The 21,758-nt window shown below is 44.3% G+C and overlaps 1 protein-coding gene across 1 annotated transcript in view; it reads left to right on the top strand.

The window, feature by feature from the left end:
* Positions 1-21,758, top strand: part of LOC124126605 (beta-galactosidase-1-like protein 2) — an 82,120-nt gene that overhangs the window by 9,803 nt on the left and 50,559 nt on the right. Inside the window, exons 3-7 of the mRNA XM_048398181.1 lie at positions 11,298-11,393; positions 13,687-13,795; positions 14,886-14,978; positions 18,250-18,331; positions 19,953-20,111. Coding sequence (XP_048254138.1) covers positions 11,298-11,393; positions 13,687-13,795; positions 14,886-14,978; positions 18,250-18,331; positions 19,953-20,111 — 539 coding nt within the window. The remainder of the gene's footprint in view (positions 1-11,297; positions 11,394-13,686; positions 13,796-14,885; positions 14,979-18,249; positions 18,332-19,952; positions 20,112-21,758) is intronic.

The following is a 21,758-nucleotide window of genomic DNA, read 5'->3' as shown; positions in this document are numbered from 1 at the left end:
CGTCATACCAAAGGACGTTAAGAGATGGTACTTGTTGTTACCCTGTCTGGCGCTTGGCATTAAGGGGCTAAAACAAGGACTGGTCGGCTCGGAGTCGGCATACGGTGTCTGAGTGGGGTATTCATGTTAAACTGCGGCATGGTATCTCTCTGGGCTAGCACTATAAATCGGCATTAGTCCGGACTAGTACAAGCAGCCACACAAACACATACACGTACATGCACGTCGCTATATAAGTGCAATAATCTTGGACGCAACGTTAAAGCCAATTCCACCACCACCACAAGTCACTAATGTTCGCATTTCTTTCTGACTATGCACCCATTCCTTCTGACTTTTCATATGGTTGAATAAAGATATATCTTAATTCAACTTTAGTGTATGAATGAGCAGATCGTTTAATACATGTATCTAAATATGTTTTGCTACTGCTGTGGTAAAGAAATTCCCAATCGGACATTTTGTATCTCTTGAGACCTACAGTGGGTACCCGGGTAGGGTCGGGTACTAGAGGGGTGGGCACCCAGGTAGTAAATTTGGACTCGTCCCAGCCCTTGTGGGAAGCCCCACTATTGTTATCAGTTAAAACAACAGGTGAAGAGGCAAGTAGCATCTCGCCTGACTGCACAGTGTCATGCATAAGCTAGTTACCATGGTTACCTGTTGAACAATATATTTTTGTTCACTGGTTGCCAGTGGCCTAGATGTAGAAAAGGGAGCATGTCAAACCCCCTCATTTCAGTAAAGTCAAAAGAGCCACAGAAAAAAGACAAAATGGCCACAACCCGTAGTCCAAAGGCCGCACAAAAAAGTAATTACGGCCACATAGAAAATAAAGAAGACAAACTCAAGTATTGTCACATTAATTGTATTGTATAACAGTTCATAACACCATATGCACACATGACGTATCCGACGTAATAAGCGCCCAGGGGGCTCTCAAAATTAGAGATATGGGGGCTCTTAGAATATTATTTTGGTGTTGAAAGATAAATTTCGTTGTTTATGCTGAAGTGTTTATATACGACAGATATATTTTTCCAGAATTTAATTGCAAATATTTAAGGTGCATATAACACATGTGTGCGTATTATACGCGGATAAATAAGTCTTGTGTACATTGATCTATCGGAAGGGGTGCTAATTGGGATTGTTCACTAGCCAATATATTAGCAAATATCGCCGTGGGCACTTATTAGAGCGGGGCGCTTATTACGTTGAATACGGTATTTTTGTTCAACCCCATCTCAGCACCTCACATCACACATCCCTATCCAGGGTTCAGTCTAGGACATGGGCCCTTTATGTGAAAATCTCCTGTGTTCCAGAGGTGCACCCATACTTGCCCATACAGCACAATGTTAAGATGCCCCATTGTATTTGTTGGATTTTTCAACATTTAGGGGCTAAAAGCACAAGGCCCCATCCAAGAATTATCCCTGCCAATCACAGATTAAATACTTGGTCCTTGGTTTGGAGCACATGTCAAGGAGCTTAGATGGTGTTATGTTGTCTCCTAGGGCTGGGACGTGTCCAAAATTACTACCTGGGTACCTACCCCCCCTTTTCCCAGACCCTACCCAGGTACCCACCCCCCTATACCCGACCCTACCTGGGTACCCTACCCCCTATGCCCGACCCTACCCGGGTACCCCCCCCCCTATACCCGACCCTACCCGGGTACACACACCCCTATACCCGACCCTACCTGGGTACACACACCCCTATACCCGACCCTACCCGGGTACCAACCCCTCTATACCTGACCCTATCCGGGTACCTACCCCCCTATTCCCCGACCCTACCCGGGTACCCACCCCCCTATACCCGACCCTATCCGGGTACCCATCCCTCTATACCCGACCCTACCTGGGTACCTACCCCCCTATTCCTCGACCCTACCTGGGTACCCATCCCCCTATACCCGACCCTACCTGGGTACCCTACCCCCTATACCCGACCCTATCCGGGTACCCACCCCCCTATACCCGAACCTATCCGGATACCCACCCCTCTATACCCGACCCTACCTGGGTACCCTACCCCCTATGCCCGACCCTACCCGGGTACCCCCCCCCCCTATACCCGACCCTACCCGGGTACACACACCCCTATACCCGACCCTACCTGGGTACACACACCCCTATACCCGACCCTACCCGGGTACCAACCCCTCTATACCTGACCCTATCCGGGTACCTACCCCCCTATTCCTCGACCCTACCTGGGTACCCATCCCCCTATACCCGACCCTACCTGGGTACCCTACCCCCTATACCCGACCCTATCCGGGTACCCACCCCCCTATACCCGAACCTATCCGGATACCCACCCCTCTATACCCGACCCTACCTGGGTACCCTACCCCCTATGCCCGACCCTACCCGGGTACCCCCCCCCCCTATACCCGACCCTACCCGGGTACACACACCCCTATACCCGACCCTATCCAGGTACCCACCCCCCTATTCCCCGACCCTACCCGGGTACCCACCCCCCTATACCCGACCCTATCTGGGTACCCACCCCTCTATACCCGACCCTACCTGGGTACCCTACCCCCTATACCCGACCCTTTCCGGGTACCTACCCCCCTATTCCCCGACCCTACCCGGGTACCCACCCAACTATACCTGACCCTACCTGGGTAGCCTACCCCCTATACCCGACCCTATCCGGGTACCCACCCCCCTATACCCGAACCTATCCGGGTACCCACCCAACTATACCTGACCCTACCTGGGTACCCTACCCCCTATACCCGACCCTATCCGGGTACCCACCCCCCTATACCCGAACCTATCCGGATACCCACCCCTCTATACCCGACCCTACCTGGGTACCCTACCCCCTATACCCGACCCTATCCAGGTACCCACCCCCCTATTCCCCGACCCTACCCGGGTACCCACCCCCCTATACCCGACCCTATCTGGGTACCCACCCCTCTATACCCGACCCTACCTGGGTACCCTACCCCCTATACCCGACCCTTTCCGGGTACCTACCCCCCTATTCCCCGACCCTACCCGGGTACCCACCCAACTATACCTGACCCTATCCAGGTACCCACCACCCTATTACCCGACCCTACCCGGGTACCCACTGTAGGTCTCAGGAGATGTCTCAAAATGTCCGATTGGGAACAATTTTAGAATAGCCCTAGCAAAACGTATTTAGATTGTATTAAACATTTGGTTATTCATACACTGAAGTTGACTTAAGTTATATCTTTATTCAACCATATGAAAAATCAGAAGGAATGGGTGCATAGTCAGAAAGAAATGCGAACATTAGTGACTTGTAGTGTAACCATAGAGTTCTAGATAATTTTTGTCATTCAACAATATATGACATGACTAACCACGGGTCCGGGTAGTCCTGTGGGTACCCGGGTCCTACTCAGTATCCACCCGACCGGGGTACCCGAGTTACCCGTCCCAACCCTATTGCCTCCCTTGTACAATCTCCAGGCCGTGAAGATTTCTTGTTGTTGGTAGTAGCATTCTATTTTATGTAGTGGCAGAGCTTGCCAGTTTATTCATGTTTCCACAACAGATTGGTACTCTGGTCAGTCGAAAAGATCAAAGTATATTGATGAGATTGGTTAAAACAGCACATGCGCTCTACTGGAATATTACATTGTAGTAACATCTGACAGGTATACTCCTCCAATTGAATATTCATTTATTATTATCATGGACATTTTAACTTTTTTTGTTATGCTTTGTTTTGTTTGTTTTTGTAAGTCGTTATGACTTTTGTGTGGCCGTTTTGACTATGGGTTTGTGGCCATTTTGACTTTTTTGTGTGGCCGTTTGGACTATGGGTTTGTGGCCATTTTGACTTTTTTGTGGCCATTTTGACTGTGGATTTCTGGCCATTTTGACTTTTTTGATGGCCGTTTTGGCTATGGGTTTGTGGCCGTTTTGACTATGGGTTTGTGGCCATTTGACTTTTTTTGTAGTGGCTGTTTTTACTGTGGATTTGTGGCCATTTTGACATTTTGTGGCCGTTTTGAGTTTGGAGTTTTGAGGCCGTTTTGACAACAACCTGTAGTCATTGCAAGGAGCTGCAGCTTGCTGTGCAGAGTTACATCCCTTAGTCATTCTGAATCCAGTGATCATGGGTTGGAATCCCTCGTTTGCCCAGTTTATGATTCTTGGTTTTGTCAGCACCATTCTCATCCGACTTAGAAACTTGTATCTTTAAACAGAGCTACAGATAAGCTGCGCATTTGCGCAAAAATATCCCCCCAAAATATTCAAAACCCAATTACTTTCTAATTAGCCAACTTGAAGCATCGAGAACTGGTTCATGAAAAAATGTTACATAATATTGGGAAGGGGTTCACAGAGATACAGATAAGCTGCGTATTTGCATAAAATACCCACCAAATCTATTGAAAACCCAATTACTTTCAATGAACAGAAACACATTCATTAAATGGAAAACTCATTTGTTTGAAAACAGCCAGCTCAAATACCTAATGAAGCTTTTTCAGCATTCGTACAACAGAGCTAATTTCCGTAACAATTACAAGCTAATTTACTTTCCAAGTCAAGCCAATACTCTTTAAAATTATTTCATTTTTCATCTCAAAATACTTACTTATTTTTGGAAAAACCCAATAGAGTGATGAATAGATGAGTGAAAAAATTTTGGTTACCCAATGAAAAATGTAATAACCCAATTAAAATAGAAACCTTCGAGTAAAAACTCAATTGCTCAAGATGTTATCTGGAGCTATGGGTTCAGCAAAACATGATAACAGTCCTCAGACCAAGCTCTAGCTGTCACAAAGCATTTTCTTGAACTGATTCAACTGACTGAACCTAAATGATTCTATATATCTGAGGGCAGTCGGGTAGCCTAGTGGTTAAAGTGTTCACTCGTCCAACGAAGACCCGGGTTCGATTCCCCACATGGGTCCAATGTGGGAAGCCTATTTCTGGTGTTCCTCGCCGTGATATTGCTAAAAATGGCGTAAAACCTCACTCACTCACTCACTCACTCACTCACTCACTCACTCACTCACTCGGGTGGTCAGGCTCGCTGACTTGGTTGATGCATGTCATCTATCCCAAATGTGTGGATCAATGCTCATGATGTCAATCACTGGATTGTCTGGTCCAGACTCGATTATTTACAGACCGCCGTCATATAGCTGGAATATTGCTGAGTGCAGCGTCAAACAACAAACCAACCAACTATATCATACTAGTTGGTTATTGTAACTATATTTGTAACATGCTAGTTTGAAGAAGCAAAACAAAAAATACCACCCCTGCCCACACAATATACAATATTTTCAAAAGTCATTGCCTGAGAACCAATTCTTTTATTTTTTTAAGCCTTAGATATGTATTTTAGAAAAGAAGGCTTTCTACTAACCTGACAGTCTGAACAATCTGCAGAAGATGTATACAAGATTGAAATTCAGTGACTTTGAAAAACATGGGCGAACTGAAAACGAATAGATATGTCAACAAAATCCTGCATTGTCATTCAGACCTATTACCTGTATTCGAAAATGTTTGTAAGTGAATACAATAATTACTGATATTTTTCAAGACTTGTGACAAGCTGTGTGACCCAGTGTGCTGCCATTAACCCCGTAATGTCAATATCAAAAATACCACTGACTCACTACAGAAAGACTTATTCGTGACAATCAGACACTGAATTGTCAACTTGTCTAGGCAATACAATGACTACAAAACAAGTATATTGCAGATATCTTCCAGTCCGAGAACCTAACAATGCTGGGTTGGGCTTGTCGTGATTACAAACACCTGCAGTGTGCATTAATGCATATAATATACCGTATTCGACGTAATAAGCGCCAACGGCGATATTTGCTAATATATAGGCTCGTGAACAATCCCAATTACCACCCCTTCCGATTGATCAAGGTACACAAGACTTATTTATTCGCATATAATACGCACTCGTGTGTCATATGCACCCTTAATTATGGGCAATTAAATTCTGGAAAAATATATCTGTCGTATATAAACTTATTAGGCTGTCAGCATAAACCACGGAAACTATGTTCTTTTTCGACAAAATAATATTCTAATAAGAGCCCCCTATTTCTAATTTTGAGAGCGCCCTGGGCGCTTATTTTGTTGAATACGGTAGCTACAAAAACTTGTCTTCCGGGAAAAAATGGCTTCAGTGTACAAATGTCATGTACAGAAACTATGTCACTGTCATGAATGATTGACTTTACCATATTTGATCAATTAGCCACAAAGAAAATATATTTCATGTTTCAGTAACCAGGTAACAGGGTAGTTAGGTCATTTTTTATTAGTTTCTACCCGGGTCCTACCCAGTACCCACCCGACCGGGGTACCCGAGTTACCCATCCCAGCCCTATTTCTGAGCATCTTTTATTTGAACTTTTGTTGATTTATATAGGGATCCCCATTTGATGGTACCCACTCACTACCCACCCGACCCGGGTACCCGAGTTACCCATCCCAGCCCTATTTCTGGGCATCTTTTATTTGAACTTTTGTTGATTTATATAGGGATCCCCATTTGATGGTAATGATTCATGTAACTGTGATGTACATGTTGATGATTTTGTTTTCACTATAATACTTATGTGCCACGCAATACATCTATAGATATCATCAATCGGCAATTATCACCCTTCGCAACAGGTGTGCGAAAATGGGCGTGACAGAATGTGTTTCAAAATAACATTCAAAAGTATATACAACTGCATGATGTATATATCAATAAAATACTACATACATATTTTCAGTGTTAGTTTCACATTAAATTTGGGACAGTTAAGGATTTTTCCTTTAATAATACATTTATAGATTCTAGCATGATTTTAGAACAATTTCAAGGAGCATTTTAAAATTTATTCCAAATAATATGAAGACCGCCATGATTGCGTATTGATGATAGATTTGTTAATGTTTAATTATTTACAGCTGTTCACAGCTTTTTATATCTTAGCAGTTATTTTTTCCACAATGATTATGTGTATATACACTAAATATTGATCAATGCATCAGTACAGTGTAACTGATCAAACTACAATTACTATCTTTCACCTGAACATCAGTTGTGTGAATATAGGTAACTATTTGATATCATTACTTAATTTTAGTATTCCCAGTACATAAGATCCTTAACATATACATACAAAACTCATGTGGACATTAATCTTGTGTATTAAGTGGTTCGTTTCAAAACAAAACAATTCTAAAATATAATTGTAATATGAATATGATACATTAATTTCTTGTAACCATGGTAACAGTACATGACATTTTGGTGAGTTAGCCATATGTTTATTAGAGAACGTTATCGTTTGAAAAAAAAATAAGGCACATACAGGTACATTGCCAATTCTTTAAGTTCTGTTCTGTTGGAGGAAAGTACATGAAAGATACCCATGCTTGTCGTAAGAGGCGACAACGGGAATCGGGTGGTCAGGCTCCCTGACTTGGTTGAGGCATGTCATCGATCCCAATTGCGTGGATCGATGCTCATGATATTAATCACTGGATTGTTTGGTCCAGACTCGATTATTTACAGACCGCCGTCATATAGCTGGAATATTGCTGAGTGTGGCGTTAAACGACAAACCAACCAACCAACCAGCCTTGGATCTGGCATCCTTGATTATTTGATGGGTTTCATATGTCTCAGTCAGTATAGGTCCATATCGTGTTTCATATGTCTCAGTCTTCTGGGTGGAGTGAAAAGAAATGTCCCTGTATAAAGTATTACCTTTGTCAGATGTATTTGACACTGTCAGCCACACCCCCTGACTTTATGTCACCTTATGTGGTTTATTTTCGCATTCATGTACTCCTGCAAACCTGTTTTTCCCTTGTATGCAATCACAGTATCACCCTTTCATCAGCTGGTGTGTCACACGTTCCTCAGTCAGTGTGTATGAAAGTGCCCCAGCCATCATGAAACAAGAATTACATAAAAGTCTTATTTGCAATAAAATGCACATTTGTCATACCGACAATGACTGTTTGGTTATGTGCATGTAATTTTCAGTGTCATAAATTATTTTTTTAAATTTCATAAGGATTTTTCTTTGATAGACCAGCATCAAACTGCCTGACAATTTAGATAGAATTATAACTTTAAAAACCCTCATTTCTGAGGTGTCAATATTTTTCAGAATTTTGTTTCTAGGACAAAACATGAGCCGCGTACCTACGTTTGTTAACATAAACAAATAATCGTTTTAAAATGTAAAATGTTTTTTATCCCTTTGTTCCACTAAATCCAGTTAAAATGTGACTTTTGTACCTAAAATGTCTTGTGAGTTTGTACCCAAACCAGTATGTGCTTTAGTTGGTTGGTTGGTTTGTTGTTTAACGCCGCACTCAGCAATATTCCAGCTATATGACAGCAGTCTGTAAATAATCGAGTCTGGACCAGACAATCCAGTGATTGGTGTCATGAGCATCGATCCACGCAATTGGGATCGATGACATGCATCAACCAAGTCACCGAGCCCGTTAGTCGCCTCTTACAACAAGCATAGTCGCCTTTTACAGCGACCTATTCTACCCCGGATCTTCATGGGTCTTTCGTACCCAGGTAATTTTGTATATGTTTAAAGAATGCACATTACTTTTTGTATCAAAAAGTAAATTTATTGTCACTTTCCTATCAAAACACTACAATTAACTTAAGGTTTACCATTTTAACTGCCCCCCTCTTCAGCAACATGATGTCATATTCCTGTCAAAATGAAACAATCAATATGAGTTGTGCCAATCTGGACTGTCTTCACGCTACAGGTTACGCACAACCAAATGTTTTCCCATAGACATCTATAGTAACGTTATATTTTTTTTTTAAATAACCAAGCATTCAACAGCTATTACCTGTACGTGTGTGCAGAGTTTGGCCTTAGAGCAGCAATAAAAACAAAACAAATGACTAGCTTAGCCAGCTCCTTTTCCGAGTACAGGAAGCTAAACACACTGTCCCCAGTTTCGCACCAAATGTCACCTACTTGAAAATAGCTGTGGTCACATCAAACATAAGTCATCATGTTGAAAAAGATAGTACTAAATATAGAAAAACATGGTCTGTTTTAATAACTGGATGGATGTACATTTAAAAGACATACAAATCTTAACAATATCCTCCAATCACAGCCTGCAGATATCTCTCGATCTGCACTGAAGGCTCCTACGAAAACCGCACTGTCCCAACTGGTTCTGATTTGGTGAAGTAGAACCCAGGACCATCTATAGTTAGTCATATTGGCGGGGGATATGAGTATTTCATGCTTGTTGTAATCTGAATTATTTTGCTGTTAAACGTATATCAGTTCAGATTTTGCGTATCATCCAATATTTTTAATTATTCGCAGTATTTGTTGACTTTGTTCAACTGAACAAATCACAAGTGTCACTTATGCTTGTCAACAGCATGTCAATGTACAAAAGTTTCTCAGACGAAATCATTTGCAAACTCGATAAAAATGATTTAGTTTTTACAAAGATTTATACACCCGTGAAAGAATTTCCAGAAAATTCATTCAGATGTATAAATGAATTGTAATTGTATTACATGATCACGATGCACGTGGAGTTGTTTGTTTACCGTCGTTGCCATGATCATACAACTTTCATCCAAACCATGATGTTAGGATTCAGATTGTTTTTGTTTATCATTAATCATACCGAAAGTTGCTAATTTTTAGAAATGAAGGAATTTGAGTACTTTTTTTATCAGGTAACCAAAAAATATGCTCAAATGTGAAAACGGATAAAATTATAAAAAAAATATTGGACTTCATGCCGCTCAACGTGAAGTGCCAAAAGTCAACAAAGCCGTTTCTGGTAGTGGTGTGCTGAGAAATTTGGTTGATACTTTCTTAACTCCCAATGTTTTCTTTTTAGGGTAAATAAACTTCTGAAAGTTTGAACATATTGCAAGCTAAGCATTTCTGACCAGAAGTGATATCAGTATTCAGAGTGAGTGAGTGAGTGAGTGAGTGAGTGAATAGTGTTTTAAGCCATTTTTAGCCATATTCCAGATTTCAGAACGACTTCATTTTAAAGGGAAACTGGAAGGTTGCGTCATAAGCTGAAGTATGATAGACTGGAAGTGACGTCACAGAACCGGAAAGATGAGAGCTTTCAGACCTCCCACTGACTCACAGGCTCCTTACTGACTCTCTGACTTCCTCACTCACTGACTCACGTGATCCTCACAAACAGACTCACCGACTCACTCTCTCACTGACTCACTGACTCACGGGATCCTCACAAACAGACTCACCGACTCACTCTCTCACTCACTGACTCACGGGATCCTCACAAACAGACTCACCGACTCACTCTCTCACTCACTGACTCACGGGATCCTCACAAGCAGACTCACCGACTCACTCCCTCACTCACTGACTCACGGGATCCTCACAAGCAGACTCACCGACTCACTCTCTCACTCACTCACTGACTCACGGGATCCTCACAAACAGACTCACCGACTCACTCCCTCACTGACTCATGGGATCCTCACAAACAGACTCACCGACTCTCTCCCTCACTGACTCACGGGATCCTCACAAACAGACTCACCGACTCTCTCACTCACTCACTGACTCACGGGATCCTCACAAACAGACTCACCGACTCTCTCACTCACTGACTCATGGGATCCTCACAAACAGACTCACCGACTCTCTCACTCACTCACTGACTCACGGGATCCTCACAAACAGACTCACTCACTCTCTCACTCATTGACTCACGGGATCCTCACAAACAGACTCACCGACTCACTCTCTCACTCATTGACTCACGGGATCCTCACAAACAGACTCACTCACTCTCTCACTCACTGACTCACGGGATCCTCACAAACAGACTCACCGACTCACTCTCTCACTCACTGACTCACGGGATCCTCACAAACAGACTCACCGACTCACTCACTCACTCATTGACTCACGGGATCCTCACAAACAGACTCACTCACTCTCTCACTCACTGACTCACGGGATCCTCACAAACAGACTCACCGACTCACTCACTCTCTCACTCACTGACTCACGGGATCCTCACAAACAGACTCACTCACTCTCTCACTCACTGACTCACGGGATCCTCACAAACAGACTCACCGACTCACTCTCTCACTCACTGACTCACGGGATCCTCACAAACAGACTCACCGACTCACTCACTCACTCACTCACTCACTCACTCCACACTAACAGACTCACTGACTCAAATTTAAGACAGTTTGCTTGTCTGACTTTTTGCCTTTGTTTATTCCAGGAAGTACATCCAGCTGGCCCATGAGGTGGGGCTCCATGTCATCTTCCGGCCGGGACCCTTTATATGTTCCGAGTGGGACTTCGGGGGACTGCCCAGGTAACTGTCATTGTTGGGACTTCGGGGGACTGCCCAGGTAACTGTCATTGTTGGTACTTCGGGGGACTGCCCAGGTAACTGTCATTGTTGGGACTTCGGGGGACTGCCCAGGTAACTTTCATTGTTGGAACTTCGGGGGACTGCCCAGGTAAATGTCATTGTTGGAACTTCGGGGGACTGCCCAGGTAACTGTCATTGTTAGTACTTCAGGGACTGACAGGTAACTGTCATTGTTGGAACTTCGGGGGACTGCCCAGGTAACTGTCATTGTTGGAACTTCGGGGGACTGCCCAGGTAACTGTCATTGTTAGTACTTCAGGGACTGACAGGTAGCTGCCCTTGTTGGGACTTCGGGGCACTGCCCAGGTAACTGTCATTGTTGGAACTTCGGGGGACTGCCAAGGGAAATGTCATTGTTGGTACTTCAGGGACTGACAGGTAACTGTCATTGTTGGAACTTCGGGGGACTGCCCAGGTAACTGTCATTGTTAGTACTTCAGGGACTGACAGGTAGCTGCCCTTGTTGGGACTTCGGGGGACTGCCCAGGTTACTGTCATTGTTTGGACTTCGGGGGACTGCCAAGGGAATTGTCATTGTTGGTACTTCAGGGACTGACAGGTAACTGTCATTGTTAGGACGTCAGGAACTGACAGGTAGCTGCCCTTGTTGGGACTTCGGGGGACTGCCCAGGTAACTGTCATTGTTGGAACTTCAGGGACTGACAGGTAACTGTCATTGTTGGGACTTCGGGGGACTGCCAAGGGAATTGTCATTGTTGGTACTTCAGGGACTGACAGGTAACTGTCATTGTTAGGACGTCAGGAACTGACAGGTAGCTGCCCTTGTTGGGACTTCGGGGGACTGCCCAGGTAACTGTCATTGTTGGAACTTCGGGGGACTGCCCAGGTAACTGTCATTGTTGGGACTTCGGGGGACTGCCAAGGGAAATGTCATTGTTGGTACTTCAGGGACTGACAGGTAACTGTCATTGTTGGAACTTCGGGGGACTGCCCAGGTAACTGTCATTGTTAGTACTTCAGGGACTGACAGGTAGCTGCCCTTGTTGGGACTTCGGGGGACTGCCCAGGTTACTGTCATTGTTTGGACTTCGGGGGACTGCCAAGGGAATTGTCATTGTTGGTACTTCAGGGACTGACAGGTAACTGTCATTGTTAGGACGTCAGGAACTGACAGGTAGCTGCCCTTGTTGGGACTTCGGGGGACTGCCCAGGTAACTGTCATTGTTGGAACTTCAGGGACTGACAGGTAACTGTCATTGTTGGGACTTCGGGGGACTGCCAAGGGAATTGTCATTGTTGGTACTTCAGGGACTGACAGGTAACTGTCATTGTTAGGACGTCAGGAACTGACAGGTAGCTGCCCTTGTTGGGACTTCGGGGGACTGCCCAGGTAACTGTCATTGTTGGAACTTCGGGGGACTGCCCAGGTAACTGTCATTGTTGGGACTTCGGGGGACTGCCAAGGGAAATGTCATTGTTGGTACTTCAGGGACTGACAGGTAACTGTCATTGTTGGGACTTCGGGGGACTGCCCAGGTTACTGTCATTGTTTGGACTTCGGGGGACTGCCAAGGGAATTGTCATTGTTGGTACTTCAGGGACTGACAGGTAACTGTCATTGTTAGGACGTCAGGAACTGACAGGTAGCTGCCCTTGTTGGGACTTCGGGGGACTGCCCAGGTAACTGTCATTGTTGGGACTTCGGGGGACTGCCCAGGTAACTGTCATTGTTGGGACTTCGGGGGACTGCCAAGGGAATTGTCATTGTTGGTACTTCAGGGACTGACAGGTAACTGTCATTGTTAGGACGTCAGGAACTGACAGGTAGCTGCCCTTGTTGGGACTTCGGGGGACTGCCCAGGTAACTGTCATTGTTGGAACTTCGGGGGACTGCCAAGGGAAATGTCATTGTTGGTACTTCAGGGACTGACAGGTAACTGTCATTGTTGGGACTTCGGGGGACTGCCCAGGTAACTGTCATTGTTGGAACTTCGGGGGACTGCCAAGGGAAATGTCATTGTTGGTACTTCAGGGACTGACAGGTAACTGTCATTGTTGGAACTTCGGGGGACTGACAGGTAACTGCCCTTGTTGGGACTTCGGGGGACTGCCCAGGTAACTGTCATTGTTGGAACTTCGGGGGACTGACAGGTAACTGTCATTGTTGGTACTTCAGGGACTGACAGGTAATTGTCAAGACAGTTAAAGTGTCATTACCTGACAGAGATTAGATATATAATTATCTCTAACTTATTGCTTGTTCCTTGTGAAGCTGGCTCCTGGCAGATCCCAACATGAGGGTGCGCTCCAACTATCCCCCCTACCAGAAGGCATCTGAGAGGTTCTTCAGTAAACTGCTGCCTCTCGTCACCGACCTGCAGGTAGGTGGTAGATTACAGACAGGTTAATTAACAGGTAGAGAGTTGGATACAGATTACTTGAAAACTGTGCGACACATTTCAATGAAACCTGGCATATGCATTGGTCAACAGCTTAACCGGTGCCTTTTGCTATGTTGAATTTTTTCTAAATTCTATTTTCGCATGTTTCTGTGGAAACAATAATTTTTTCGAGTTAGTCTTAAACAAGGGCAGGGTTTGAACCATAACTTGAAGATTTTTCAACATTTTTTAATTAAACTTTGCACATGCACTGCTCATCAGCTTAACTGCTGCCTTTTGAAATATTTCTAAATTTAATTGTCTTATGTTTCCATGGAAACAGTTTGGACTTAGTCTCAAACTCCTCAAGGCTTCATTTGCGAGCCACAATGACCACATTCTCAACTATTGCCTTTTCATATTTTGTGATTATTTGGGTTTTTCTATTTCTTGTATTTCCATGGAAACAATTTGGTAAATCTTATGTGTGGTCCTCAAGTGGACCAATCCTGACAACATGGCTTCAGTATTCCTTGTTTTAATATTCCCTCTGTTTCAGTTTTTCCCATGTTTCCATATTCCCCAAGTTTCAATGTATTCCCTGTTTCAATATTCCCTCTTTTTCATTATTCCCTCTGTTTCTGTATTCCCTGTTTCATTATTCCCTCTGTTTCTGTATTCCCTGTTTCATTATTCCCTCTGTTTCTGTATTCCCTGTTTCATTATTCCCTCTGTTTCTGTATTCCCTGTTTCATTATTCCCTCTGTTTCATTATTTCCTCTGTTTCTGTATTCCCTGTTTCATTATTCCCTCTGTTTCTGTATTCCCTGTTTCATTATTCCCTCTGTTTCTGTATTCCCTATTTCATTATTCACTGTTTCATTATTCCCTCTGTTTCTGTATTCCCTGTTTCATTATTCCCTCTGTTTCTGTATTCCCTATTTCATTATTCACTGTTTCATTATTTCCTCTGTTTCTGTATTCCCTGTTTCATTATTCCCTCTGTTTCTGTATTCCCTATTTCATTATTCACTGTTTCATTATTTCCTCTGTTTCTGTATTCCCTGTTTCATTATTCCCTCTGTTTCAGTATTCCCAGGGCGGCCCCATCATCGCCGTGCAGGTGGAGAATGAGTTCGGCTCCTACAGTGACGAGGTGCAGCATCTCGACTTCCTCAGAGCAGTGAGTTGCATATTTGCCGTTGTTAGAGCTGTGTCGCCAACACACGGTGCTCCAGATGCTGGTCCAGCCATAGGACTACTGTACTGGTCATGATCAGAAGTGACGAGTACCGGACATACTTTTTCAAACCAATACGTACTGTACTACTCATGTGTAGAATTGCCCAGTCCTGGTATGATATAGGCCGCCACCGTGGTCTTGTGGTAGAGTGTCGCCCGGAAAGCAGAAGGTCGGGGGTTCGATCCCCGGCCGCGTCATACCAAAAGACGTTAAAAGATTGTACTTGTTGTTACCCTGCCTGGCGCTCGGCATTTAGTGGCTAAAACAAGGACTGGTCGGCTCGGAGTCAGCATACTGTGTCTGAGTGGGGTATTCATGTTAAACTGCGGCATGGTATCTCAGTGAGCTAGCTCTATAAATCGGCATTAGTCCGGACTAGTACATGCAGCCACACAAACACTAACACGTACATGCACGTTGCTATATAAATGCAATAATCTTGGACGCGACGTTAAACCCCATTTCATCTCACCTCACCTGCTGTGATATAGTAAGTGCCGCCATAATTCAAAGACCTCATGATGTACATTCTCATTTAGGTGCAAAACTAACGTAACCATAACCAAGACAAGATAATTTATGAGCCAATGGCAATGTAGGATTGGGAGGAAATTTATTTGCCTCCAAGACAAAATGATGCATTGTCCATTTAAGCGGCAGGAATGTCCGATACAGAAGTTTTTGTTTTTGAGAATAAATTGTCATTGTATGGTAACAATTAATCGTGAGAGCATATGGCATTGTATGTCCGGATATTTGATATGGTTGTAATTTGCAATCCGTCCATATTTGACAAGTTTTCATCCGTACAATACGCTGCTGTGGCTTCCATTTGGAGCACTGCAATACACTAACGTCACAACAACATACCATCCAGATGATGTGGATCGCTACTCATCCTTTGGTCACTAGTTTGTTGGTTGGTTGGTTTGTTTGTTGTTTAACGCCGCACTCAGCAATATTCCAGCTATATGACGGCGGTATGTAAAATAATCCAGTGATTAATATCATGACCATCGATCCACGCAATTGGGATTGATGGCATGCATCAACCAAGTCAGCGAGCCTGACCACCCGATCCCGTCTGTCGCCTTTTACGACAAGCATAGTAGCCTTTTACGGCAAGCATGGGTTGCTGAAGACCTATTCTACCCCGGAATCTTCATGGGTCCACTAGTTTGTCTGGTCATCAGAATGTCCACTGGTGTTGTGTTCACAACAGAACTCGTGCTGTGGATCAGCAAGCAAATAGCTGGAATATACCAACTTTCACTCACTCATGAGGGGCGGCCGGGTAGCCTAGTGGTTAAAGCGTTTGCTGGTGATGCCGAAGATCTGGGTTTGATTTCTGACATGGGTACAATGTGTGAAGCCCATTTCTGGTGTCCCCTGCCGTGATATTGCTGGAATATTGCTAAAAGCGGCGTAAAACCATACTTACTCACTACTCACTCACTCAGGAAAACTTGCCACTTTTCATGTTAAATAACTACAGAAACAACCAACAATGTTTACTAGTTTTTTCTTATCACATAAGTATTATAATTTTTAAACTTATCCAATCTCACACTATGCATTTCTTCTTATTCTTCGATCTTGATGTGGAAACACCCTAGAACAAAGTTAATACCACACTCTCTTCGTGGTAATGGTAAACTTTAGAAGTGAAGTCGTGTATATATTTTTTATATATAAAAAAAAAATAAAATAAAAATGATCTGTTCGAGTATAACGTCCAAACACCATAGCGATAGAATTGAGAATGAGGGTGTTGGATATGTCAGGTCGCTGGGGTCGTGTCACGCAGTGGTGATTTGGTGATGTATGGGATGTGTTTGGGTGAGTGGTGTTTTTTGAAGCTGGAAACTTTGTTCTAGGACCTTTCCACATCAAGATTGACGAATAAGAAGGAATGCATAGTGTGATAGGATAAGTATATAAATATACAATTTATCAGAAAATTTACAATATTGCTGTTATCAGATGGTCAGAGTGATCAACAGAAATGGGAGAACTTTTTATTTGAATCAACTAAGATTTTGAATAAGAGGTGTGCATAAAAAAATTCCAGGCTTACGTCTTTCAAAGTTTTAGCCCCACTAAAATATTGCTAGCCACGGGCTATCAGGCAAGCAGCTATTTCGCACAATGGTTCTGTCTATTGACTTTACTACTTCAAGTCACTGGATGGTATAGAAAGCATGTAAGTAATATCAGGAATCATTCGGTGAAGTCTTATCGAAGACATTGGACTCTGCCAGGGCTGCTCATTATGTAAGTTGACCCGTGAAGATCCGGGGTAGAATAGGTCTTCAGCAACCCATGCTTGCCGTAAAAGGCGACTTTGCATATCGGAAGAGGCGACCAAAGGGATCGGGCGGTCAGGCTCGCTGACTTGGTTGATGCATGTCATCGATCCCAATTGCGTGGATCGATGCTCATGATATTAATCACTGGATTATCTGGTCCAGACTCGATTATTTACAGACCAGCGTCATATAGCTGGAATATTGCTGAGTGCGGCGTTAAACAACAAACCAACAACAAACATTATGTAAGTTGTACTCACCTTTTGCCTTGATTAAACATAATCAGCAATGATCAGATCTATGACATATATTAAGAAATAAACAATGAGTGGGAGTTGTTTATCGTACAATAACCCTGATGGTTTGTTCTCCCGCAGTGTTTTATTGTACGATGAACAACGACCACGAGTCGTTTATTCTTATATGAGATGTCAACATTAATTACAGTCTCTTTAAGGAGGATTATAAAATGTAGAAGCTTAAAAAATATTTACCCGTATTTAAATAATGATGACACCCTCAATAGAATCCGACCTCGGCAGTGTGGGATAAGTCCATGTTATGCACGGGTGGCTATTTTCTCACAACCAATTATCTGCACCTTTTCTCCTAATACTGATTGTCAGATCTCTCCCGCTTTTGGATGCGATCGTTCGGCCATCACATTTATCTGCGAAACCCAGCTACATCCATGGGGAACTCACGAGACACTCCCTCTCCAAAATAACATCATCCACTATACGACCTTTACAAGTGGCGAGCACATGTTCGAATCTCCAAAAAAGATGTATACATTATTTTGTGATTCTATAAACATATTTGAATGGATATTGATGAGTTCGTCTTCTTTGGCCCAGTAATTGTTGTGATGACGTGTTTCCCTGTTTCTTCGTCTCATGTAGCTGTTGATAAAGAATGGCATCACCGAGCTCCTCGTCACCTCCGACAATCTTTCCGGGATGCGCAGGGCGCCATTCCACAAACGTGAGTAGCAGCAGAATATGTTCCCATATCGTAGTGTTCAGCAGAGTGAGTGAGTTGGGTTTAACGCCGCTTTTAACAGTATTCCAGTTATATCGCGGCGTGTCAGCTTAATGTGGGAGGAAAGCCCAAAGTGATGCAGGCCTCAGACGTTTACCACTTCGGTGAAACCCACAAGCACGGGTATGGTGCTGACAAACCTAGAAACATAATTGGGGCGAACCGGGATTCGAACCCACAATCATAGGTTTCTGGCGTGCCCAAGGGATGCAACTCTGCATAGCGAATCGTGGCGCCTTAGACGTGCCCCCAGTGTTCAGCAGAAGTTTGTGTTATGTTGTATAACCTGTTGTGTTGTGATGCCTATGTTTGTTTGTTTATTTGTTTGTTTGTTGTTTAATGCCAAACTCAGCAGTATTCCAGCTATTTGACGGTAATGTGTAAATAATCGAGTCTGGACCAGACAATCCAGTGATTGATGCCATGAGCATCGATCCACGCATTTGGGATCGATGACATGCATCAAACAAGTCAGCGAGCCTGACCACCCGATCCCGTTAGTCGCCTCTTACGACAAGCATAGTCGCCTTTTACGGCAAGTATAGGTTGCTGGAGACCTATTCTACCCCGGATCTTCACGGGTCAACTTACATAATGAGCAGCCCTGGTAGTGATGTCGATGTAAATACAGATATGCTGTATTAGGAATAACAATTGTGGAAGGTCGGTTCGATCTTGGCTGCATCATAAAAAAAAGGTTAAAAGATGGTACTTTTTGTTACCCTGTCTCTTGCTTGGTATTAAGGTGATGAAAAAATGACTATTCTGTTCAGAGTCAGTATACTGTATCTGAGTGGGTATCCATGTCAAACTGCGTCAAAATATCCCAGTGGGCCTGGTCTATAAAAGCGCCTTTAGTCCGGACTCGTATAAGCAGAAAAACAGACAGACTGACAGCTCAATCTCAAATTATGTTGACTCCTGAAATAGTACTTTTTTTTACCATGAAAAATATCTTAAGGAGCCAAGCAGTTCTTAGGATAACCTATGATGGCTGGCTTTTGGTGAAAGTCGACTAAACTTGAAGGGAGGGTCTGTGATGTGGCAGGTTGTGTGTCATCATTCCCTGGAAGTATAATCCCTGATTTGTCTGGTTCAGAGGTGAGGTGAGGTGAGGTGAGGTGAGGTGAAATGGAGTTTAACGTAGCGTCCAAGATTATTGCACTTATGTAGCGACGTGCATGCAAGTGTGTGTGTGTGGCTGCTTGTACTAGTCCGGCCTGATACTGATTTATAGTGCTGGCACACTGAGATACCATGCCACAGTTTAACATGAATACCCCACTCAGACACAGTATACTGACTCAGAGCCGACCAGTCCTTGTTTTAGCCCCTTAATGCCGAGCGCCAGGCAGGGTAACAACAAGTACCATCTTTTAACGTCTTTTGGTATGACGCGGCCGGGGATCGAACCCCCGACCTTCCGCTCTCCGGGCGGATGCTCTACCACTAGGCCAGCGGAGGCGGTCGTCTCGTTCAGACATGATTTTATACAGGCTGCCCTTGTGACACAGTAGAAATATTGTGACTGCAGCATTCAGCTACATCCTCTCATTCACTCTAGATGCTCTACCCACGGCAAACTTCCAGGACTATGAGAAGAGCAGTAAGGAGTTCAACGCCATCCGGGAGCTGAACCCAGACTTTCCCCTGATGGTGATGGAGTACTGGAGTGGATGGTTCGACCACTGGGGCTCGCCACACTCCACTTTCCCCCTGGAAGGTGAGTCTGTTGCGTGACACTTTCTCCCTGGAAGGTTGGTCTGTTGTGTGACACTTTCTCCCTGGAAGGTTGGTCTGTTGTGTGACACTTTCTCCCTGGAAGGTTGGTCTGTTGTGTGACACTTTCTCCCTGGAAGGTGAAGGTGGGTCTGTTGTGTGACACTTTCTCCCTGGAAGGTGAAGGTGAGTCTGTTGTGTGACACTTTCTCCCTGGAAGGTGAAGGTGAGTCTGTTGTGTGACACTTTCTCCCTGGAAGGTGAAGGTGGGTCTTGTGTGACACTTTCTCCCTGGAAGGTGGGTCTGTTGTGTGAAACTTTCTCCCTGGAAGGTGAGTCTGTTGTGTGACACTTTCTCCCTGGAAGGTGAGTCTGTTGTGTGACACTTTCTCCCTGGAAGGTGAAGGTGAGTCTGTTGTGTGACACTTTCTCCCTGGAAGGTGAAGGTGGGTCTTGTGTGACACTTTCTCCCTGGAAGGTGGGTCTGTTGTGTGAAACTTTCTCCCTGGAAGGTGAGTCTGTTGTGTGACACTTTCTCCCTGGAAGGTGAAGGTGAGTCTGTTGTGTGAAACTTTCTCCCTGGAAGGTGAGTCTGTTGTGTGACACTTTCCCCCTGGAAGGTGAGTCTGTTGTGTGACACTTTCCCCCTGGAAGGTGAGTCTGTTGTGTGACACTTTCTCCCTGGAAGGTGAAGGTGAGTCTGTTGTGTGACACTTTCCCCCTGGAAGGTGAGTCTGTTGTGTGACACTTTCTCCCTGGAAGGTGAAGGTGAGTCTGTTGTGTGACACTTTCCCCCTGGAAGGTGAAGGTGGGTCTTGTGTGACACTTTCTCCCTGGAAGGTGAGTCTGTTGTGTGACACTTTCCCCCTGGAAGGTGAGTCTGTTGTGTGACACTTTCCCCCTGGAAGGTGAAGGTGAGTCTGTTGTGTGACACTTTCCCCCTGGAAGGTGAAGGTGGGTCTTGTGTGACACTTTCTCCCTGGAAGGTGAAGGTGGGTCTGTTGTGTGACACTTTCTCCCTGGAAGGTGGGTCTTGCGTGACACTTTCTCCCTGGAAGGTGAAGGTGGGTCTGTTGTCTGACACTTTCTCCCTGGAAGGTGGGTCTTGCGTGACACTTTCTCCCTGGAAGGTTGGTCTGTTGTGTGGCACTTTCTCCCTGGAAGGTTCAGGTGGGTCTGTTGTGTGACACTTTCTCCATGGAAGGTGGGTCTTGCGTGACACTTTCTCCATGGAAGGATGGTCTGTTGTGTGACACTTTCTCCATGGAAGGATGGTCTGTTATGTGACACTTTCTCCCTGGAAGGTGAAGGTGGGTCTGTTGTGTGACACTTTCTCCCTGGAAGGTGGGTCTTGTGTGACACTTTCTCCATGGAAGGATGGTCTGTTGTGTGACACTTTCTCCCTGGAAGGTGAAGGTGGGTCTGTTGTGTGAAATGGAGGTCTGTATGCATTCTCCATGATGACCACAAGGGCACGATAGATCAAAGGTCAAGGTCAACATTAGCAAGTGTAGATTTCTTCAGTTCTGATGAATGAAGAAATTCTCTGGGTTTTATATGATATAACAAAATAAAATTACCCCCCCCCTACTAAATCTTTTAGATATTTTCGCTTGGGAGATTTACTCATAGTCATGTGATAAACTTTCTG

The sequence above is a fragment of the Haliotis rufescens genome, unplaced genomic scaffold (assembly GCF_023055435.1).
Source record: "Haliotis rufescens isolate VD_foot unplaced genomic scaffold, xgHalRufe1.0.p SCAF_18, whole genome shotgun sequence".
NCBI classification, from domain to species: Eukaryota; Metazoa; Mollusca; class Gastropoda; order Lepetellida; family Haliotidae; genus Haliotis; species Haliotis rufescens.
The sequence above is the reverse complement of the archived record's forward strand: the minus strand, read 5'-3'. Positions and strand labels throughout refer to the sequence as shown.